Source organism: Heloderma suspectum, chromosome 3 (assembly GCF_057233095.1).
Source record: "Heloderma suspectum isolate Gila_16-S chromosome 3, 16-S_ref, whole genome shotgun sequence".
Taxonomy (NCBI): Eukaryota; Metazoa; Chordata; class Lepidosauria; order Squamata; family Helodermatidae; genus Heloderma; species Heloderma suspectum.
In genome coordinates, this window is record NC_139460.1 from 82,440,924 (window position 1) to 82,465,768 (window position 24,845).

Here is a 24,845-nt window from a genome sequence, read left to right on the forward strand (position 1 = left end):
CTCCAGGAGGACCAGATTTGGCCCCCGCACTTGAGGTTCCCCAGCCCTGTTCTATGCAGTCCTAGCAGAAATGTCAATAGCACAACACTCCCATCTGCCTTTATTTCTAGCATAGAAATACCACTTCCACAGCATCCTTAGAAACTCTCCTGTCATCCACCAACCACAAGATGACACACTGACAATGCCCCCACATCAGCCATGCAGGTAAAGCACCATTCAACACACAGTGACAGCCATGACACCATGATGATGTCATCCTACCCAACCTCACAGACAAAATTCACAAGGGGCTGCAGAACTTCCCCTGTCAGAGACTGCCCATGGCCTAACTGGTTAGGAGGACAACCCCCGACACCTCTGCCCAGAAGCTCCAGGGCTCTCCTCAGGACAGGGGTTTGAATTCCCACTGAGTCAACAATGTCCTACAGAGTTAACAACATCACCCCTTTGCTAGGGAAAAAGCCAGGGCCATCAGCAAAGGAAGGCCTGCCATTCCACTCTCGTAAGCCAACTCAATTGCGTGGTGGTCAGGAAGAGGCATGGAGGCAGAAATCAAGGTCTGCCAGGAGAAAGGGCTGAGCCTTGTTGCAAGACCAGAGATACCTTACAACATCTCTTTATGAGGAAGACAAACTATTTGCAAGGAAGAATGAAAGGGGCCACACAGGCACAAGTAAGCACTAACACTAGCAAAAGAAGCTCATGGCAAGACATAGCAGTTGGCTGGTAGGAAGGTCATGCAGTGGGATGTTTGGTGGGAAAGAACAATCCAATAGTAAACTGAAATTGTGGGTCTGAGTCCAACCCAGAGGAGATCATGCACTGACCTTTGCCAGGTGAAATCTACAGTTAAGGTGTCTCACTGTTAACAATAATTTCAGACAGCAAAAGTGAGAGGAGCAGGGCTGGCCCTACCATTAGGTAGAGTGAGGCAGTTGCCTCAGGAGGCAGATTCTGGGAGATGGCAGCAAGGTATTCGAGGAGAGATCTATGGGCCATGCAGACTGCCCTGCACTCCCTAAGGTAGCCTGCTGCCTTCAGGTATGGTGGAGAATGCTGTCCCATTTCCAGGGTTGAAGAAAGATTCAGTTACCACCAATCCAGTCAGCTTTTGTACATGCCAGGTACAAAAGGCATATACAAAAGGCTTGCATACTGAGTGTGACTTTCCCACACAGCTCCACTCCTACATAAGAACCTTTCAGTACTGGACTGTATGACTCAAATTGTCATTTACATGGCAGCAGGAAGGGCTGCGCCATATCCTACTGGGAGATCCTTTTTCCTGGGAGATTATGACGTCCTTATCCCGAGTGTTGTGTGGCTAGGGTGTTAGTCTGTAGTATTGGGACTCTTCTCCAGGGCCGGCCCAAGACATTTTGCTCCCTAGGGCAAAAGACAAGATCCCCCCTCCCCTTTTGTGATTTGTGGGACCCCATACCCCAACCCTGCACTCAAGGCCAGAATTATGCAGTTAAGTTTGGCCTTAAGATAATGCTTGCTGAGAGATTGTTTTTACTTGTATACAAACATGTATATTTAACCAATTAATTAATTAATTGATTAAAGCTCATACAAGTAATTGTCTAAAATGCCCTTAACTGGCTCACAGCTGAAATGACAAGATGACATTCATATTTCTTGAAATCACAAATAGATGCATATTTAGAGCACAATCCTATGGAACTGCAGCCTATTAGATAATACTTCCCCAAGTCTCCAGCAAGGCCTTTTAAGAGGGATCTGGGCTCCCCTGCCTTTTTGCAGCTCCCATCAGCAGTAAGTACAGCAGTAACTGCTCCAAATGGGAGCCATGAAAACCAGGGGCAGCCTCTCTTAAAAGGACTTGCTGGAGACTCAAGGAAATGTGGAATAGCAGCAGGGCACCCACAAGTGTCAGTTCAACACGACTTAAACACCTGGGGATCACCTTGCTACGTGGGTGATTTTGTCCCCTTTTTCCAACCTGTCACTGTCAATAGCTATCAAATTAGCAGTCTTGTCTTGTCAGTTTCCTTGTACATTTCATACTGCACTTCTTTATTTTCACAGCTGAAACATACAGGGGCATCGACATGGCCAGGCTATATATATTTGATAGCCGTAAGTATGCACTTGTGCAACTTCAAAAGACCAACAAAAAAGAAAGCTATGAATGTATTTGTGCAAATTATTGCGACTGCAAAAATTATCTATATTTATATATGTATATTTACAACCCCATTTGCACAAATGTTGGGGGTCATTGTTTTGTTTTGTTTTAAGCCGAGGAATGAAAACAGGATCACAATCTGAGCAGGGACAGGATGGGCAGACAAGACGGGTTCTGCCACACAGGATCCTGGGATCCTGGGTGGAGGACTGAGTGGGAGAATAACCCATGGTAAGCCCAATCATCTGTCAGGCATACTGTGGGTTGTTCTGAAAATAACCCACACTGCGTAGCTTATTCGCAGGGCGGGTTGTCGTGCTGTGCGAACTCGCCCAACAGAACTGTGGCAACGGTTCTGGAAATGCCACTGTCTGCTTATATTCCCAGATGAAAGTGACCTAAAATATCAAAGACTGTGATAAAAACCAAAGTAGCACAATCATTCAAGGAAAGCCCAGGGAAGAGGGCATTCCATAAGCTGGGCATCACCATGGAGAAGGCCCACTTCCAGATTGCCAGATGGCAATCTGCAGGTCAGTACAACCAGCAAGAGCTCCTCTGGTGATCTTGGCAACTGCACAGATCTCTATCGGGGAAGGTGATCTGTCAGGTAACCCGGCTCCAAGTTATTCAGGGCTTCATATGCCAACAGCAAGACCTTGTACTTGGCTCGGTAGTTCACAGGTAGCCAGTGCAGTTGCTTCAACACTGGTGCAATATGCGCAGAGCCAGACGCTCCACTCAGCATCCTGGCTGATGCGTTCTGCACCGGCTGCAGCTTCTGGACCAAGCACAAGGGTCGCCCCACATAAAGGACATCACAGTAATCTAAACACGAGGTTACCAATGTATGACTACAGTTGGGGGCACAAAGGACATTGGGGTTGGGCTTGTGTGTGTGGCCCTACTCTGTGAACATTTTTCACATGTTCATGACAAACAGGGCTTATATGTGGGAGACTACCTACAATGTAGGACCTATACATACATGTGACATGCATATTTGACCACATTCTCACAGAAACAGCTTGTTGTGGATAAGTAAGCATGAGACATGGGAACCCTAGTTCAAGCTAAAGAAAGGGGAAAGCAGACAGATATGGCTGCTACAGCTCTGGCTTTTACTCCACAAGATCTCCATTGCAGATTCAGTTTTGAGAAATCTGAGAAATGTATTCAAAATTATTATCCAGTATTTGGAGATCCCTCCCCCCACCTTCTTTGACTTTTCTAGTGATGCACATATCTCTGGGTAACAGATAAGGTGTGCAAAATGCCCAGAAACCCAACACTGGGCCTCTGTCAAGTAAGGATTAAATTCGAGAGCTGAGTTCTTTTTTCCAAAAACATCTTGTCCCAGGTCTTGGAGAAACACATTTAGAAACTACAAAAAAGCTTCCTTATTGCTTTTACATTCCGATTAATGGGTTAAAACAGTATTTTTGGTAGCTCAGCTTGTGACCCTCAATATTTACTTACCACATTGTTTATTCTAACAATAAACAGAAAAATAAGCCAGCTACTTTGCAAGTTGGCATTTGCTATGTGTGTGGACTGAGAAATGCTAATGGTGCTTGTGTCGAGCATAGCTGCCCAGAAGACAGCTGGTGGCCGCAAGTAATCGTGAAGGCCGTGCTTGAGAAACACTCCATTAACTGCAAATAGAACTGCTCAAGATCACAGCCCACAGCACTACTGCAGGAAACAGGTAGTGGAAGATTCAGCTTATGCAGATGCCTCTGGCTGCTGACCTCTCAGGCATATTATTATCTAAGTAAGCAATTCTTGGATTTTGCTGCCTGTAGCGCACGCCAACACATTTTCTTATATTATAGACACCATATAGGAGGCCATTTAAAGGTTCTGAACTAAGCCCAAGAAGTGGCTGCTTCTTCTCTCACCATTCATCTGTCCTGTACCACACAGAGAGAGCCAGCAGAAGCCACTGCTTCAGCTTTCTGTCTAGTAGCACTGCTAGGGTGGCCACTTACACATCACCAAAACAGAAGGACAGAAGAGGAATCGCATAATATGTGCATGAGCTAATTTAGTTGCATTTAAATAATTACTAAAATTTAAATAGAAATAGAAATCTCACCATAGTGGGGAAGATTGTGACGAGGTGACCTGTGTGCCTGTTCTCACTCTGTTCTCCAAGTGCTAACCGTTCAAGGCCCCCTTCTTATGACTCGTTACCTTAAACCAGACCTGGGGTGCTTCCAGATGGAGGGCTCCTGGAGCTCACAACCAAGAAGGCATTGCGAAGTCATTCCGTCTTTATTTTCCTTAGTGAATTTTCCACAGTAAGGGAAGAGATGGAAGAAGTGGTGGAAGAATTCCATGAATGAGGCAAGGCGATGGCACCAGAAAAGCCCCGTCCGGACACAAGTTTGGACTGGGCAGTCCTTCCAATGGAGGGTGCCTTCCAATAGAGGGCTGTCCTCTGTAAAGTAGGACACATGGCCATCCTAAGCACTGCGGGACCAAATCTCTCCCACCACGGTGCCCAGAGAGGATGAGAAGAGAAAGGAAATAGGTACAACTTCTGCCTTCTTTTGCTTGCCCATTGCCTGCACCCCCCAGCCCCACTGAAAGCAGCATTGCTCAGTGAAGGAGGTGTCATGGGGGTTGGAGCTCCAAGGGGTTTCTGGGCTGGGTGTGGGGATCTCTCCCCCATCTCTTTTCCAGCCTTGCTGCAGGCAGGGGAAGAGAGAAGAGATTTCCATTTGATCAACTCTCCTCACTAGCAACTACTGCTGATCGCTTGCTTTTCATTCAAAATAGAAGTGGCAGTGCTTAAGCATGCTTAATACAACTAATTAGAATCCTACCCCAGGAGCAATATCAAAAGCACAATACTATCAATTGAATAAAGGAGTTAACATAGCAATGACAGCCACTGACACCCAGCAATCACACAATGCTTGCCAACAACACCTCCACATTAGCCATGCATGAAAGGCACCAATCAAATGATAGCAACAGCAGGAACACCATGATGGTGTTACAGAATCCAGTACACAGAATGCACAAATGGTCTGCTATGAGTAGGTACCAGGGTCTCCCATGTCAGAGCATTCAATAGCCAGTGGTTAGGAGGCTGGCATGTAGAACCCACGCAGACTCTCTTCCAAGAGAAAGGGTCATGTTTTGCTAGAATAAGGCTGGACATGGCAGCACATTTGGGTAAAAATCCCAAGGCAAACATGCTTCTTATAAGGGGAAGGAGGAGACCCACTGAAGAATGCACCCTACAACAGCAAGGTCACAGGAGGTAATGCTGTAAACTGCTTCGTAGGTCACTGAGAAAGAACAGTGCAAGGGGAAACCAAAGGTCTGGGTTTTGAGTCGTACTCTAGGAAGAAAGGAAGAGAAGAGAAGGATCTATCTGCTATCGATTTTTACTCAAGGAGCTCAGGGCAGAGTACATTTCCTTCCTTCCCCCTGCCTTAATCCTCACAATAACCTTGTGAGGTAAATTAAGCTGAGGGACTGGCCAAACTCACCCTTGGGTGACCTCTATGGCTGAACAGGATTTGAAACTGATTTGCTCAGGCTGAAGTCCAATACTTTAAACAAATTAGTGGTAGGTGCCTGTACATCCTCCTTTTGGGAATAATTATTATTATTAGTAGTTGTTTATGGTGGGGGGAAAGGAAGGAGAAGCAAAGGGCAGACTAGAACTCAAGAATCCCACTCTACAGAGCAACGTTCTAACCACGCAGCCAGAGAAGCAGCCAGAAGGCGCACACGATGGGGCTCATGTAACCTGCCAGGAGCCAGCCCACACACCCTCCCCAAGCCTGGTGTAATATGGAGCTATACTGGCAGAACGGATTTCATAGCAATCCTGTCTTTGCCCTATGGGTAAGATTGCACTGCAACATATTTATGGGCCCAACCCTATCGGGTTGCCACCTGCTAGATAGAACAGTCTGATCTTGGAAGCTTCCAAGATTCCTATGCCCTGCTGGGATGCTCTCCTCTCACCAGCCTCTGAAGAGGACCTGCTGTGGAGCTTTCTGCAGCGGCTGGAAGGGGGACGGGAGTGAAGATCCGAATGGGGATTTTCACCTCTGTGGTCATAGCTCTGTCTATGGCTTTGGAGGTGAAAATCCCTAGTATGTCTAGTGGCCGTAGGACTGCGCCCTCATTCAATACTAAAGCAATATAGGTATAACTGAAGAGATCTGATAATTGCCTAATAAAATAGCCAAAAGCTAGAGGTTATTCTCTAAACGTGATAAGAGGATAAAAGATGCGCTTGCACAAAGCACCGAAAGCCATCCCACACAATGTTGCTTTTTTACAAGTTCTGCATGCATACAGTATGTTTTTCATCCATAAGTATTTCAGTTGCCATAACAACTGGATCCATTCGTTCAGTTAGGTCATTTTTATCTAAGCATTCTGGAATTTGAAATGGTTAAGAACTGCAGTTGCTTTAGGAACACAGTGAAGAATTTCAAGAGCATTTTGTTGTTGTTAAGGAGAACTTGGTTAAGAATATTGAAATACTAATAGTAGAGAAACAAATTAAACAATCAGCTCTTCAACACACTAGGAACCCTGAGCCAAAGTCTCCACTTAAGTCTTGGCACATATTACTTTGCTCAACTTCAGTTTTCACCTGACAGGTGGTGAGAATAGTGGGCTACCTCACATGGTTGTTGTCAAAGTGGATCAGAAATGGATTGTAAAGCACCCTTACTACTTATTTGTAATCTATTACAACTGCTACTACTATTTACTGCTATTTAACTACTACTATTACTACTACTCATGCTGTTTACTACTACTACTACATTAGCATCTACTGCTTCTGTTATTCATTTTGATACTAGCTACAGAGTATTAACCCCTTCATGGATCACTGCCTTGTTGTGGCGAAGGGGCTTGCGTAACTCAGTGAAGCCATAAGCTATGCCGTGCAGGGCCACCCAAGACGGACAGGTCATGGCAGAGAGTTCTGACAAAATGTGGTCCACTGGAGAAGGAAATGGCAACCCACTCCAGTATTCTTGCCAAGAAAACCCCATGGAACGTATCACAAGGCTAAAAGAGATGACGCCGGAAGATGAGCCCCTCAGGTCGGAAGGTGTCCAATATGCTACTGGGGAAGAGCAGAGGGTATTTCCAAGTAGCGCCAGAAAGAGTGAAGCGGCTGGGCCAAACCCGAAAGGACACTCAGCTGTGGATGTGTCTGGTGGTGAAAAGAAAATCCGATGCTGTAAAGAACAATATTGTTTAGGAACCTGGAATGTCAGATCAATGAATCAAGGTAAGCTGGAGGTGGTCAAACATGAGATGGCAAGATTGAACATCGACATCTTGGGAATCAGCGAACTCAAATGGACAGGCATGGGCGAATTTAATTCAGGTGACCATCATATCTACTATTGTGGGCAAGAATCCCTTAGAAGAAATGGAGTAGCACTCATAGTCAACAAAAGGGTGGGAAAAGCAGTACTGGGGTACAATCTTAAAAATGATAGAATGATCTCAGTACGAATCCAAGGCAAACCATTCAACATCACAGTAATTCAAGTCTATGCCCCAACCACTGAGGCCGAAGAAGCTGAGGTTGATCGGTTCTATGAAGACCTACAACACCTTCTAGAACTAACACCAAAAAAAGATGTCCTCTTCATCATAGGGGATTGGAATGCTAAAGTAGGAAGTCAAGAAATCACCGGGATAACAGGCAGGCATGGCCTTGGTGTACAAAATGAAGCAGGACAAAAGCTAATAGAGTTTTGCCAAGAGAACATGCTGATCATAGCAAACACTCTTTTCCAACAGCACAAGAGGCGACTCTACACATGGACGTCACCAGATGGTCAATATCGAAATCAGATTGATTATGTTCTTTGCAGCCAAAGATGGAGAAGCTCCATACAGTCAGTAAAAACAAGACCTGGAGCTGACTGTGGCTCAGATCATGAGCTGCTTCTTGCAAAATTTCGTCTTAAATTGAAGAACGTCGGGAAAACCACTAAACCGTTCAGGTATGACCTAAATCATATCCCTGATGAATATACAGTGGAGGTGAGGAATAGATTTCAGGGATTAGACCTGATAGACAGAGTGCCTGAGGAACTATGGACGGAGGTCCGTAACATTGTTCAGGAGGCAGCAACGAAATCCGTCCCAAAGAAAAAGAAATGCAAGAAAGCCAAGTGGCTGTCTGATGAGGCTTTACAAGTAGCTCACGAAAGAAGGGAAGCGAAAAGCAAGGGAGAAAGGGGAAGATATACCCAACTGAACGCAGAGTTCCAGAGAATAGCAAGGAGAGACAAGAAGGCCTTCTTAAATGAACAATGCAAAGAAATCGAGGAAAACAACAGAATGGGAAAGACTAGAGATCTCTTCAAGAAAATTGGAGATCTCAAGGGAACGTTTTGTGCAAAGATGGGCATGATAAAGGACAAAGAAGGCAGGGACCTAACAGAAGCAGATGAGATTAAGAAGAGGTGGCAAGAATACACAGAAGAACTATACAGGAAAGATCTGAATGTCCCTGATAGCCATGATAGTGCGGTCACTGAACTTGAGCCGGACATCCTCGAGAGTGAAGTCAAGTGGGCCTTAGGAAGCATTAGTAACAACAAAGCTAGCGGAGATGACAGTATTCCAGCCGAACTATTTAAAATCCTAAAAGATGATGCTGTTAAAGTGCTGCATTCAATATGCCAACAAATCTGGAACACTCAACAGTGGCCACAAGACTGGAAAAGGTCAGTTTACATTCCAATTCCAAAGAAGGGCAACGCCAAAGAGTGTTCAAACTACCGCACAATTGCGCTCATTTCACATGCCAGCAAGGTGATGCTCAAAATCCTACAAGCTAGGCTTCAGCAGTATGCGAACCGAGAACTACCGGAAGTACAAGCTGGGTTTCGAAGAGGCAGAGGAACTAGAGATCAAATCGCCAACATTCGCTGCATCATGGAGAAAGCAAGAGAATTCCAGAAAAATGTCTATTTCTGCTTCATTGACTATGCTAAAGCCTTTGATTGTGTGGATCACAACAAACTGTGGCAAATTCTGAAAGTGATGGGAGTACCAGACCACCTTACCTGTCTCCTGAGAAACCTGTACGAGGGTCAAGAAGCAACAGTAAGAACCAGACATGGAACAACCGAGTGGTTCAAAATTGGGAAAGGAGTACGACAAGGCTGCATATTGTCACCCTGCTTATTTAACTTATATGCAGAGTACATCATGAGAAATGCCGGGTTGGATGAATCAGAGGTCGGAATTAAGATTGCTGGGAGAATTATCAACAACCTCCGATATGCAGACGATACCACCCTAATGGCAGAAAGCGAAGAGGATCTCAAGAGCCTCTTGTTGAGGGTGAAAGAGGAGAGTGCAAAAGCTGGTTTGAAACTCAACATTAAAAAAACGAAGATCATGGCATCTGGCCCCATCACTTCCTGGCATATAGAAGGGGAAGAAATGGAAGCAGTGACAGATTTTACTTTCTTGGGCTCCAAGATCACCGCAGACGGTGACTGTAGCCATGAAATTAAAAGACGCTTGCTCCTTGGGAGGAAAGCTATGGCCAACCTAGACAGCATAGTAAGAAGCAGAGACATCACCTTGCTGACAAAGGTCCGTCTAATCAAAGCTATGGTTTTCCCAGTAGTAATGTATGGCTGTGAGAGCTGGACTATAAGGAAGGCTGAGCGCCGAAGAATCGATGCTTTCGAACTGTGGTGCTGGAGAAGACTCTTACGAGTCCCCTGGACTGCAAGGAGGTCAAATCAGTCCATCCTAAAGGAAATCAACCCTGAGTGCTCATTGGAAGGACAGATACTGAAGCTGAAGATCCAATATTTTGGCCACCTAATGCGAACAGAAAACTCCCTGGAAAAGACCCTGATGCTGGGAAAGACTGAAGGCAAAAGGAGAAGGGGACGGCAGAGGATGAGATGGCTAGATAGCATCACGGATGCAATGAATATGAACTTGAGCACGCTCCGGGAGAGAGCGCAGGACAGGAAGGCCTGGCGTGCTATGGTCCATGGGGTCACGAAGAGTCGGACACGACTGAACGACTGAACAACAACAACAGAGTATTAAGGACATTACAGCATTGCAGTTAACACAATTGGAGTGAGGTAACAAACTGGGTCCTATAATTGTTCTAGCAATATAAAAGAACAAGTGAAAGTAGTGTGAAAGTAATTTCAGTTCTTATTAGAATAACAAATGCATCAGCTTTCCATTTAAAAATAAGTGAAGAATGACGTTCAGCATATATCCAATGCCAAGTTCTCCATACATACCATGGCCATCGTCCAAAAATTCTGTTATCGTTGCTGACGTGCATTTGGACCATGGTTTGGAAGCGTCAATGCTTGTTAAGATGGAAGACATAAGTCTCTTATCTTCCATGGAACCATAATTTTCCTCACAGAATTTGGAGTCGTCGTGGGAAAGCCCAAGGAGGTGCCCTGTAAGAAGGAAATAGGGAAATATGCTTTACTGCTTAAAAATGTATAATTGAAGATAAATGTCTCAGTCTGAGCATTAGATATGGAAATGAAAACACTCTACCTATTTCTTCAAATTGTTTTACACTGTGACAGTGTGATTTTAACATAGTGAACTAGTACACATTATTCTAAAAATGTATTATCAGCTCTTTAAATATGTATTTATAGTAAATGTGTTGGATTCCATCAGCCTGTAACAGGGCTGGAACCCCATCCAGTACCCTACTACCTTAAGCCAGGGTTTTCCATGCAGTCACCTATTTTGCATTAAACACTGTGCAACTGGGCCTACAGATCGATACCACTATAGATTAACATCCATGATCCTGACTATAACATGCTATAAGTTAGAAAAGGAGCAAGCAAGTAGTCCCATGTCAGAGATGCCTACTAAACAAATCTGATGGCTCAAGGGCTGTCCCCCTTTCTCCAAGTCACTAGCCAATCAGATCTGGGCACAGGTCTCTCCTAACCCCTAATACAACAACCAGCTAAATATGCTTAACAAGCTACAAAATTAGTGTGAGAAATGGCATAATACCCATGTGTAGATTGCAATGTAAGGCAATTTTATATGCACATACATTGGTGCATGTACATGATGGCATGTAGCTTTCCCCAAGCCTTTTCAATGGGGAAAAATGTTCTTGGCCTTCATCTAATGTTCTTTGATTCAATTTAGGATTCTTTGACCCTATTCCACATCCAATTTCTAACAGGGGTTTCTGGCAGGGACTGTCTCTGATGCAGCAAAGAGAGAAGTATAAAGCAGCAGACCTTCCAAGAAGGGGGCAGGAGAGGGTTTTTAAAATTAGAACTGGTGGCAAGTATAAGATTCAAAATATCTGTAAGAAACTCTCAGAACTATAATTTAGTAATGGACATATAGGTTTTGTTAAGACAACTCATTCTAAATAAGTACTTTGCCCCAGAGCAGATTATTATTCAGCTCATGAAATAGCAGAAGGAGTTTGAATTTTGTATTTTTGGTCTACACCTAATACATCACTGATGCTTCAACAGCAACTTAGCAGGCAAGACAGGGACGCATGGGAAATAGTCTTTGAAATCTAGAGTGGGGTGGGAAACAAAAGGGTGAATGTTCAAAGAATGGCTTCTTCTTGGTTGCTGCCATTCCATGCGACCATATTGGTCCCCATCCATATTCCTACCTACCCCTGCATCAGCCTTCCCTAAACTGCTGTCCTCCATACCTCTTTTAATTCAACTCTCATTAGCCCTAGCCAGCATGGCCAATAGTCAGAAATGATGGGAGCTGTGTCCCCCAAAATCTGGAGGGCACCAAGTTTGGGAAGGCTGCCCTGTACGGTACCCATACTACACGTCCCTCATCCCCGATGGAGCATTCCATGTTTTGAAATGAACCTTGGGGAAAATCTTCCCCCTTCCAAACCACCCCCATTTCACCTCCACCCCTGCAATTGCCTTGAAATCACCGGTGGACTTTCAGTGCCGCACTGGAAATGTATGTGTACACTTGGAGTTCTTGAAACAAACAAAAAGACTTAAGCACATGTAATGGTGGGCGAGACTGTAGCCTCTTTCAAGATGTAGTGGATTCATATATGCCAATAGGTTGGCAGCAATTTTAACACAGAGGGCTCTGTATAACCTTCTCCCTCTATCTGCGCCAAAAACCTTGAAAGGCTATCCTGAAACAAAGGATGTCTTTAGGGAACACAAAGACAGCGCTGGCTATGCTGTCTCCGTGTCTGATGTTATCACAGAGCGCGCATCAAACACATGAAAGGAATGGCACCAGGATATACTCGGTGTTTTAAAGGCGCTCCAGGCAGGCTACATCAACACTTTACTGCGTTCTTATGTAACGAAGCTCATATTGTATCCATTTGCAACTGGCACTGAGTTTGTTCTGACAAGTCTGATGACAACTTACAGTCGTGTTTTTGGGAAAATCCACACATAAATATCTTCCTGCTCTTGATTCAGCACTGGGGGTGCTTCCACGCGAGGCTTTTATGGTGCCACCGCCCGGCCTCATTCACAGGATGTTTATGGAGGGGTGTGTGTGTCTTCCCACCACTTCTTTCATCTTTTTCCTTTTTGCAGAAAATCCATTAAGGAGAAAGAGACAGAATTGTTGTACGCTGCTTTCTAGCTGGTAGCGCTAGAAGGCCTCAGTCTGGAAGTTTCCTACAGTGCAAACCTGGGACTGTGGGTACTGTTCCTAGAAAACCACATGCCTGTGCTGGAAGCTTTGAATGAGCTATACAGCAGGGGTGGGCAACGTATGGGTGCTGAGGTATGCATTGCCCACCTCATGGGCCCCATACCCCTGCTGCCAAAATCTGGCAGCGTGGCGGCAAAAGAGAGGGTGGTTTTGCTTTCAGACATGGTGTATGCTTCCTGCATGCCGTGCCTTAAAGCAAAATCACCCTCTTTAGCCACAGCAGCCTCAAGTCTGGTAGCAAAATGGTGGGGCAGTGGAAGCCACAAAAAGGGCGAAAGAAGCCGTATGTGGCCTGCGGACCACGCGTATTGCCTATGCTGCTATACAGCTCGTACTGCTCCTACAATGGTCCCTGTCAGAGCCATGGACACACAGGGCAACAACACAGACGGCAGCATCCCGCATATGCATACTGAACAGATAACAAGCACTTATAACAAGCCATGGATATATTACATGAAAGCTGTGGAAACATACCCATGATTTGCAAGTTGGACATTGAGCTATTGCTGTGCTGTAGTCAAAGTGTTTTCCTATGTGCTGACAGATCCATCTCTTTCAGTGGGGGTGCTAGGACAAAAGTTTTTTTTTTTTTAAGGCCCCATAGAATCATAGAATAGTAAGGTTGGAAGGGGCCTATAAGGCCATCGAGTCCAACCCCCATAGCCTTAAAAAAAAGAAGCAAACATGAGAGGCTCCAGCACAGCCTTCCCCAACCCGGTGCCCTCTAGATGTTTTGCATTTCAACTCCCATCAGCTGCAGCTAGTGTGGCCAATGGTCAGGAATGTTGGGAGCTGTAGTCCCAAACATCTGGAGCACACCAGGATGGGAAAGGCTGCAGTAGCACCACAAGTCTGTAGTCGCTACAGGTCACCAGAAACAAAGGCCTGTGATTTGAAATGGCTACCGTGAGCAAGCTTTGTTGCTAGTTTTTGAGCAGCTGTCGTTTCCATGCAACCAAACACCTGGTTTTTAGGAGAGCAGAAGAGCAATCCAGTCCTGGAGTTATGCCCACTGGGTGAATGGGATCACTACTATGTCCCCTTCCTCTGGTGGATCACAATGATACACCGGTAGAGCGAGTCTATGCTGGTGAACAATACTTTTGCACTGATGCAATGCTGTCACTACCAGGAAGAGAAGTGGGCAGAGGCTGGGTGTGGTGGCAGGTGTGGAAAGAGTAGCATTTAACCTTATGTCCAGTCAGAGGTCACTCACTGTCAGGGCTTTGTAGGCTATAGCCAGGATTTCATTAGAAGTAGCATTGAAGGGCTTGGGGCTATTCAGTTTCTGGAATGTCAGAGTCTGTGTGAGCTTATCTCTGTCAGTGTTCTCAGAGCAGAGCCAGGGGGAGCCACCCAACTCCCTGTCCACCTGCTGGTCTGGCCTTGGCAGGCAGGGAGGCTGGAAGCTGTCTGTGAGAACCTGACAGAGGTAGGGATGTCAGAGAATTCCGCCACGGATCTCGGTGAGGCTGAATGCCAGTGCATTCGGCCCCCCAAAATCTGTGGCGGAACGAAGCCCCCCCCCATGAAAGGTGCGTGAAACAGAGCACTTACCTGCTGCCGTCCGTGCTGACTTGTGAATGGTGGCCGCAGCGTGGCCGCCATTCACTTCCTCATCATAGCTGTGATAGGCTACGTAAATAATTATGTAGCCTATCACGGCTAATGCAGGGATGCCATTTATGTCCCTGTGGAGGCCGTGATAGGCTACGTAAGTATTTATGTAGCCCATCATGGCAAGCTAAAAAAAAAAAACAGTGTACGCAAATGGCGGTGGCTAAAGCGGCCGCCATTTGTGTTCCCCTTTTTTTGCTGTTTTAGCCTACATAAATATTTACGTAAACTATTACAGCGAAAAAAGGGGGAACGCAAATAGCGTAGTGGGCGCTATTTGCGTTCCTTTTTTTCCTTGCCGTAATAGCTTACGTAAATATTTACGTAGGCTAAAACGGCGGGGGGAAAAAGGAACGCAAATAGCGCCCACTACGCTATTTGTGTTCCCCTTTTTTTCACCATAATAGCTTACGTAAATATTTACGTAGGCTAAAACAGCGAAAAAAGGGGAATGCAAATGGAGGCTGCCTTAGCCGCCGCCATTTGCATATGCTGTTTGTTTGTTTTTTCCTGCAGGCTGCCCAGTGGCCAGATGTCTGGCTGCGGGCGGCCCTGGCTGGCGGCTCCGCAGAGCGGAGCCGGCTGGATTAGGATTTCGGGGGGAGGTGCGGAGCGCCTCCCCCCCACTGCGAATCACCCCGTCGAAAAGGTGACTTTCGTACATCCCTAGACCGATGTAGGGTGGGGTTGCCCAGAAGGGTTGCCCAGGTTGAAACATCAATGCTGGAGGGCTGATCAGTGATGCCGTGTTTAGACAGGGGCCTTGCTGAAAGGCTAAAGGCCCTTCTCTGTCAAGGGATCAGAAGGGGGTGTCTTACAGTCACATCTTCTCTTTTAAGCTGATGCCAAGGCAAAGAGCCTTTGCTAGGAACATCTTGTCTTCATTGCCTGAAGCCTTCTCTGTTTGGATCCATCATGGTCTGGGCTTTTGGAGGCACTCTGCACATGGACAGGAACTTTGGATTGTTAAGGACTTGCCATGAAAAGTACCGTGCGGCTTTTCATAGACTTGAACTCTCATTGCTGTGGATGGTGTGTGTCTGTTTGTTGTCAGCTCAGCGTACTGGCAGGCTGGGTTTGATCTACGACTTTCGGACTTCCTTCTGCCTGGACGCATGCAGTGTGGAGTTACCAATGAGAAGGCGGTAGCATGGAACTCCCTGCGTGTCTGGGTTTATCCTTCCTTTGATCTTGATAGGCCTTGGCCATGTAGCCTGGAGTGATCAACAAAAGATTCAAAGTTGGACTCTCCTTTGAAAGTTGTTTAGGCCTTTCAAGAAGCTATCCCCTGATTGTCTGATGGGTTCATTCCAGGAATCATTCCCTTTCCATGTCCGGGGCTGGAACCTCATGAAAGGATTGCCTGGGTTAGGTACCCAGGAATCCAGAGTCCCTTCCCTTGTGTTCAGAACCGTGGAGAATGACAACGGGGAAATGAGGGTCTCAGTCAGGGTGGTAGTGTTTAGCTTTGGACTTTTCTAGAATTACATAGAGCCTATAGCTACTGACTCTCAGCTATATGACTTCTGAAGAGTGTAACCATTAAGCTTTTGCTGTGGGATTCCCTGCAATAAAGAAACCTCACTGATTTGGGTGCCCAGTGTCAGACTGCCTAAGCATACGCACTGGGGGGATCGGAAAACCTGACACTCACCCCCTCTGTGCCAGCATAATGGCATACCAACAATATAGGCGGCTTAAGTAAACACTCCCCCACTGCAGTGGTGTCCTGGGATATGGATGAATGAATCAGGCAATTAGCTGAATTAGTCTCAATTGGTCCACATGCCAGTTGTATTGATTGGCTAAAATACTATACTGTGTCAAGAGTGTGTGTGAATGGCTATTCCCCATAGCCACGGACCAAAACTAGGATCTCTTGTATGCTATACCTGTGCTGTACCACTGAGTTGCTGCAACAGAGCACCTTTAGTACTAGTCCATATGGCTTGGTGCTCTGGGTTTCATGCAGGCAGGGAAGGAAAACATTAATTACAGCTGTACTAAAAATGCCATTTCACTTTTGCGGGCCCATTCATAGGTCACAAAAATGGGGTATTTTCAGTTATGTTCTCTGGGCCTAGGAGAAATTCTTACCATTTTCCAGCCCTGGAGGGGGCTTATCTGGCTTGTTTTGTGTTCTTTCTGTAACATATTGGTCTGCTGCCACTTGTGGAGAAAGAACTCTGAATTGGTGTCCCGGTGGGCCGCCATGTCCCATCTCAATACCTTGGAAATGCTCTGTAAGGACATAGCATCATTTCCAAGGCATTGTGGGTAAAAATAATGGTGGCTCTCATAAAAGGATGGCAGCCCCACTCCTCTAGGGGCAGGAAAATGTTAAGAATTAATCTTGGCCCCTGAAAAATACTGGGTCTTTTTGTCTCAGCTTGATTTCTCAATTTTTCCACATTTCTTTTAAGTAAAAAGAAACAAAGTGAAAAATTAAATTTAGCACTAGTTAAAATGCAGTAATGAATTTGAGCATAGTATATTCATGCAATACAGCTTTGAGTTCTACACTTTTTAGCTCTGTGCTAAACATTTCTACTTTGATGTCTAGAAATACTCCAGGACTATTATGAAAAGCAGGAATGTAACATTACACAGCCAGCACACCTAACAGAACAGTGGTTACATGAACAACTTTTGGGGTGTTTGTGCGCATATTTACAGAAGCTGAACAGTTCATGTTGACTTTCCATTAGCTAAACCAAAGCTATTCATTAAGGACTTATTCCATTCTAACTTGCAACATTGTTTGTGTTTATTTCTCCTCCCACCTGAAGCAGCGCACAAGTTTCAGAGTGTACAAGTGGCTCTGTCATTAGATATTCATGCTATTCATTTAGTCCAGGGAAGACTGCAGCAACTACATATTTCTACCTGGTGGTTTTTAAGTATACATGGCTATAAGAAGGACTTATATGAGGTCCTAAACGCATTGTTAACCTCTTTGTATTGAAACACTTCTTTTGTCTACCCCATTGCTTTTTGGGTTAAAAATCATAGCACATATGACAATGTTACAGTATTCATGTGTTTTGCTATGGTTGTGTCAAGGTGGACACTGAGCCCATAGAATCCCAGAGTAGTTCTGATTCTGAGGAAGAGGAGCTGCTCCTGGGAGAGGAGCGCGCTCATCCTTCCCAGGGCCAACAGCTGACAGAGATTCCTCCCACCGGCATTCCTAGCATAGATAGCAGTCCTGGGAGTGACAGAGCGCGGGAAGCAGACTTGCTGGACGCGTGACGCCGACGCAGGGAGCGGTGCCAAATGGAGGGTGCGGAAAGGAGGCGTAGTGCCTGGTTGGCACGCAAACAATGGTTGTGCCCAGAGGATCCAAGGGAAAAGGGGAGGGACTCTCCCTAGCCCATAAGTTCAGGGTCTGCCTTTGAAACGGGGACCAACTGTTCCAACTTAGGGCATAGGTACTCTGCTGCTCATATCTAGTTGCTAATGGTAGAGTTGTTAAGTTGTAAAAGAGGAATAAAGCTTTGAAAAGAATCCCTTTGTCTGTGTCTGGACTTGGCTACTGGATTAGACTGAGAGAGGCCTCCAAGGAGCCCTTGTCAGGTTGCAACACAGATGCCATTCATGTCAGGATTTCATAATTTCAATTGTACTTTGATAAAACTTCAGTGTATGATGCAGCCTTCCCCAACCTGGGGCCCTCCAGATGAGTTGCGCTACAACTCCCAGCCAGTATGATGTACCTGCCTGCCATATAGCTGTTAAAGAATAGCCTGTCAGAAAAAAAGTAGGTGGCAACCCTAATTCAGTACTAACATGGTTGAATACACATCAATTCAAAGCCAGATTTTTAAGAGCTAAGCACTCAAAGCCCTGGGCCTTGATGGACCAATCTGTCAGTTTGGGGTTTTTCCATGTTCATTTTTTAAAAAATCTCAAGTTCTTTTTGTCCCAAACATTGCGAATGTTGGTATCAACACTGCGCTGAAATGAAACTCTCACCCATCCCAATGCTTCTCAAGCCCACACCCCAGCTGGGGTGGCTTTGCTGCATGCGAGCTTTGCAGGGATGGGGAAAGCCTGTGTGCAGCAAAACCAGTCCCTGGCGAACGTCATTCAGCCCGTAAAGGGCTGGATAGGGGGGTCATTTGCCCCCCCCGAAAAGCGTTCCCTGCCCTTGCTGTAGAGAGAAGAAAAAAGCTTTGTTATAAAAGTATAAATGAATCACTGTGCTGAGGCCTACATTTAACTTTTATTTAAGATACTGTTAACTAGTGTGATGGATTGCTTGGTTGACTGTGTAACAGAGGGGTGGGGGAATACCGTCACCAGCCCAGCCAGGAGAAGGCGAGACTTCACATAAGGGAGAAGGCCTGTGGCCTGGGATTTACTGATTGAGATTGGCCCTAATTTTACAGGGTACCAGCTCATGCTGCAGTACCAGCAAGAGAGTCCTTTTCAGCATTCCAGAGGGAGAAGAGGACCTATACTGTGCTGAGGACTTTTATGGCTTTCTTGTTGTTGTTCCTCTTCCAGGTATTCTCTCTCCCCTGCCCTGTTCTCTGTGTAGGCAATGTACCCCCTTAGAGAAGAAATTTGGACATTTACTGTTTGATGAATACCTGTTGCAAGTTATTTATTTCCACAATTTATGATAATAAATTCAAACTCAATGTTTGAATATTTTGAAGCAACTTTATGATTTTAGAGCCACAAAGGGTAGACTCTGAATTATGAAACTTGTGACCTTTGTTAGGCAGTTTTGGCAAGGTTATATTTAGCCTGGAGAAGAGATGATTAAGAGCTGTCATCAAATATTTGAATGGCTGTCACAGAGATGGTGGAACAAATTTGTCTTCTCTTGCTCCAGAGGGTAAGGCCGGAACCAGCAGATTTAAATGACAAGAAAGGGGATTTCAGCTAAAGGTTAGGACGACTTCTTGACTGTACGAGCTGTTTGACAGTGGAGCAGACCACCTTGGAAGACTCTCCCTTCATTAGAGGTTTTTAAGAAGAGGATAGATGGCCACCTATCAGGGGTGCTGTAAGAACAGATTTCCTGTATTGGCCAGGGTTGGATTAGGTAACTATTAAGATCCCCTCAAGAATTCTAGAATTCTTTGTTGTTGTTGTTGTTGTTTTTACTTAATTATAGGTGGTTTTAGTATTGATATTTCCACCTGAGTGAAACTTCCATATAATTTAACAGTAGGGTGATGTTTATACTGCAGTAACATTCAAAGTAATTTTTAAAAAAACATGAGAAAAGATGTAGACTTTCCCCAATGCATTCCATTCAAAGAGGAACTAGTCTTTCCCTACATGGAACTGTTCTGCTCTGTAACAGGATGGATATAGTGAATAACTGCTCTGTTAATTCCTACTCATTTTGAGTTTAAGAAAAGACAACGGATAATAGTTATTTAAAAGAAACGACACAACAGTGTCTGACCTTCAGCCCCAGGAATGTTTAATTCCCTTGCTGTGTGCTAAGTGCTCAAGAGCACCCAGCATCTCACTGGAATTCCTTCCTAATTCCAGGCTGCAGGGATGCTAGTTAAGATAAGAAAGTACTTTTGAGTCCCTTGTATCTCAAAGATTGTGTGCTGCGCTATGTGCCACCCAAATTTTGGGGTCAGTTGATGGAGTTCTCTAAGCTAGTAACCTTGATGGGTCTTTAGATATTGATAAGGAGGACGCACAGCAAAAAAGGATCCACAGGGATTCACCAAAGCCAATGCAAGATGCCTTCTCGAGAGTATATGTGTGTGTGTGTGTGTGTGTGTGTGAAAGAGTGTACACACACACACACAGAGCCATTTGATATATAAGCACAAGTATCAAGGTATTTGTTTTGCATTGGTGTTTTAGCATGTGATACTTGAGCTTATCTAAATACAAGATCCTTGGACAAGACAGGGAGTCTGAATGAATGAATGAATGAATGAATGAATGAATGCAAGCATACATAAAAGATCAGCTGGAGCATATACTGGGAGTGCTGGTGATGTGCACTGTCCATATGTCAAAAGGACCATAGTAAATCTCAAATGCATCTCCTAAATGTTGTATGGATTTTGTAAAGTTTCTTAACAGATGGTTTCCAAAAGTAATGTAAAAATGCTTTTGCTTTGCTTTTCCTCCATCTTGACATGCAAAGCACAGGAATAACGCAATTCCATGGCAAAGCTCAAGATAGAGGCATGAAATCAAAGTCATACTGAAATGTTTGGAAAGGAATATGACTGTGCACAGGTGCACTGTATTTAATTCCACACATTCATCAGAATACTCCAGTCACTGCATAAACTGGATCAGTAGACACAAGCAGTGACATAGCTTGCTAAGAATGCTAGGTGTTTTGTAATATGTTTACTCAGGAAATCACAGCTTGCATGAAGCATCTGTTTTTCAGTGTGGCCATGTCTTTTGCCTAATTTTATTTTCCAGCTGGGATAACTGAGGTAGCATCTCTCTTGGGCACTGTGGGAAATTAAAATGGTGCCCCCTGCCCAGCTACCCGTCATTGTCAGGAGCACTGCTGCTGCCTGCCACAGCTGCCAGGTCAGCCTGTGAGGGCACGCCAAGAGAGGGGGGTACCAGAGAGCATTTTGCTGAAGGCCCCCTCAAACCAGAGATTTGGCCTGAGGAAAATCATTTTGAAAAGAACAACTTTGTAAAGCTCAGTACTACATACCACACAAACATTCATAAGGACATTCATAAGAAGAGCCCTGCTGGATCAGACTAAAGGCCTATCTAGTCTAGTCTAGTATGAATGCCATTCATACAGTGTCTAATCAGAAGTCTATGGGAAGCCCACAAGCGGGACATAAGTTAAATAGCAAACCTCCTGCTTGTCTTCCCCAGCATCTGTTATTAAGTGGCATATTGCCTCTGACACCGGAGACAATATATACAGCCATCATGACTAGTAACTACTGATAGCCTTATCCTCCATGCTAGGGGCCCTGAATAGTTCTTTCTCCCAGTCAGCTATGAGGATGCTTGTCCTATAAGAAAACTCTTTTCCCACCTCTGTTGTGTTTTGCCACAAGAGTTGAGTTCATATTTCAAGTTAAATTTCAAAATCTGGATCCTGATATTTTACTGGAGTCTAGCACCATGCTGCTTCAGCATTACTTGCTACTGGTGGACAATTAAGAAGGCCAGATAGAAAAGGCTCACACCATATACATCTGATTTTTAAAGCAATGGTGCCAAGAACCGAGGTCAATCCTAGTTCCATTCCTGCTGCTTTCCTGAGGCAGGGATACTGACATTTGGCTCTGAATATTTGGCTGCAGCTCCTAAGGTTTCAAGCTCTGCTGTATAGCTTTTGAAAACATGACCTCTCTTAATCTAATCATTCACAGAGGCACATTCACACAGAGATCAGCACAACTGCAGAAAGCCTCTAACCACAGCCAAACTCAAGGGGAGATGCTGTTGTGTCTGAGGCACTTCCCTGGTCTTGGATAGAGCCATTTGCTTTGATTTTCACATGCCCTAGTTCCAATTAAAAAACACTTCACGGCATCCATTACTGCAAGACTGGATTCTTCTTCTAAAAACAGTTAAAAGCCCAAGCATTACAGTAAGTATAGCACCTTAATAGCATTGAAGAGTGCCACTATTCTTAATCGAATGAGTGTGCTCCTCTTCCCACAAGCCAATTACAAACAGAACAGCTCTTGCTTACAAAAGGGATATTTTAAGCCATCACATGTTCATCAGGTGGGGCAATTGCTACCCTCACAAATTAATGAAAAGATTTCTGGGCAAGCAAAGAATGTGTAGTCAAAATGTAGACTGGCGCTATCTGTCAAGATTTCCTTAGCCCCCGCTTCACGTCAATGCCCAAACATACACAGACAAGAGACTCCAGTCTACAGCTTTTAATCCATTACTTCACAGGGTCATAGAGATGCAAATTCTGCGAGAAACTCTCAGTCTACAAGGAATGCCTTCAGGTGATCCACATGGTATTTACGAGAGAGTTGCCTGCCATTTGAAGAGGGAGGTGGTTTCGCTAGCCTAACTTAAGGGGGGGAGGTCCCTCTCTTGTGAGACCTCTAAGCGCAGCTTCTCACGCAAGGCCAATCGGGTAGACCATCTAAGTTCTGCCCCTGCCTTCTCTCTCTTTGCTCTGCGCCTGGCATCTATTAGGTCAACCTCCTGTTTGCTGCCTCTCACAGGGTGTGTGTGTGTGTGTGTGTGTGTGTGGAGGGACACTCCAGCTCAGCCATCTGTATGTTTGTAACCTGAGAAGCAGGCCTACTCATATCTGGACTAGCCTGGGAAAACAACTTCCCCATATCTGATGGTTCTCCTTTAGAATCTGAACTGCTATCCCACTCCCTGCGCTCAGAAACACCCTTGACACTATCAACCTTTTGCACAGTTCATGCCCAAGGTTGAAACTCCACAACAGTTGAAGTCTTTGACCTATTGCTCACCTCTTACCAAAGCTTAATGCTGAGTGCTCATCTTTTTTCTCTTTACCAGAGCAAGCATGTTTTTGAGGGCTTAGTGCAAATGCTTTGCTAGCACTAGACATTTAAATGGGGAACTTTACAAAGAAGTAACAATACAAATGCATTAAATATTTTCTTCCCACAGATGTCAGCAGAGCAGCTGTGGATTAATTATAGTCTCTTGGGGTTTTTTTTTTAGAAAAGCTGCAGAGCCCAATTCAGACACCTGGATATTTGCCCAAACTTTATCTCTCCCAGGGGAAGGCCAAGATGAAAGCTAGACATCCTTCACAATTGTTTCTTTTGCCCATAGGACTCAAAAAGATTTGCTCCTGTCTAGCCTGGGGCTTGCTCTTATCTCAGCCATCCTGACAAGCCTTCATCTCAAAAGGCTCCTTATTCAGCAGAGGCATTAAAAAAAGTGACTGTGGATTTTATAACATTTTTGCAAGCGAAGAACACACACACACACACACAGCATGTTGGTATCCTGCACGATTCAAAGAATAAGCTGCCTTACAGAAAGTTAGGTGTGCAATGCATGCTGGTATCAGGTTAATCAGTGTATACAGAACCACAAAATGTGCAGGCCAAATTTCAATGCACCTGTTATAGAGAGGCACAACTATATTCTGCACATAAAAATAATAATTTACAGTGATGGAATCAGGAAAAACACACACAACAACAACTGCAATAAAGCATAGCACTATGGAGTGCTCCTGTTCAGGTTATTCTATTCCATCCCTCCCCCTCCCCCTCGCCCCCGTTTTCTGTCTTTTTCCCCAACAATCAATTATCATTCCATGGCAACTGAACATAGTTGTTAATGCAAAATAGAAAGCAGAAGAGAGCCGACTGAATGTGCATACTAGCCAATGTAGATTTGCCTTAAATGTGGGAGATATGTATAAAAACATGTGTATAAAAACAATTTAAACCTCACATGTGAAACTGTCCTTAGGCTACTACCCCTACAGTGTATCGAAAATCCATTGTCATTAACACTCCTGGCCCAAGAGCAGTGCAATATACCAAGCACCATATACATGAGATCATATCATTTACGCTGTTTTAACTTTGATGAATTACCACCCCCTGGTTCTAAAGCCAAACTCACTCAAATGGCTTAGAATTCCCATTTCCCCCCAGTCCTATACGTCACAAGGCTTAATAGGTCCACCTTTTTCCCATTCCAATTGTCGTAAGTGTAACAGGATGATTAAAAGATTCTAAGTGTTTAATTAAGTGTTCTTGAATATATTCCCTAAAGGAATAAGATAAACAGTTTAGAAATCAGTCAGTAGCATGTTTGCATGCAAAGATAATAAATATCCACAAAAGGAGAAAACCCTAAGATGTACCACATAACACAGACGCAAAGAAATGCCTTCTTAGTGTTCTGGTGCATATGTGCATCTAGCTCATGTGTTGCCTTGGAACTGTGTAGGAAAAGACTGGGAAGTATAATGGGCCTCTGCCAAATGGTTTCTTCTCCCTTTTCCCAGGGATATATGTTGGCAGTTCACTGAACGTCTATAAGAAATTTTCTGGGGATGGGACCCCATTCCTTATCCTCTCTGCTGCAGCTCAGGCTGCCTTTTCCTAACCAACATTCAGCTGTTCACCAGCTTGTGCTCCCTTCACACCAGCGCCCCAAGCAGATGTGAACAATGTCCAGTGACTGGGCCGGCCCTGTCAGCATTAAGCTGGTTGTACCTGCATATCAGCTACTCTAGAAATGTCAAACTACGTTCTAAAAATAAAAGCGCCACAAAGTATTTTGGTGAGCCACGTTACTTTGGGCCATGGTATAGGAATGAGATTAAATCCAGTGAGTTTGGAAATATTTAAAAGCCAGACAAATGTTTTCAACTTTCTCCCTCTCGTTTCTATAACAGACA

At 44.7% G+C, this 24,845-nt stretch overlaps 1 protein-coding gene across 1 annotated transcript in view; it reads right to left on the reverse strand.

The window, feature by feature from the left end:
* The window catches only part of ADAMTS5 (ADAM metallopeptidase with thrombospondin type 1 motif 5), a 71,792-nt gene that overhangs the window by 10,681 nt on the left and 36,266 nt on the right, over positions 1-24,845 (reverse strand). Inside the window, exon 3 of the mRNA XM_084841710.1 lies at positions 10,450-10,617. Within this exon, the coding sequence (XP_084697836.1) occupies positions 10,450-10,617 (168 nt within the window). The remainder of the gene's footprint in view (positions 1-10,449; positions 10,618-24,845) is intronic.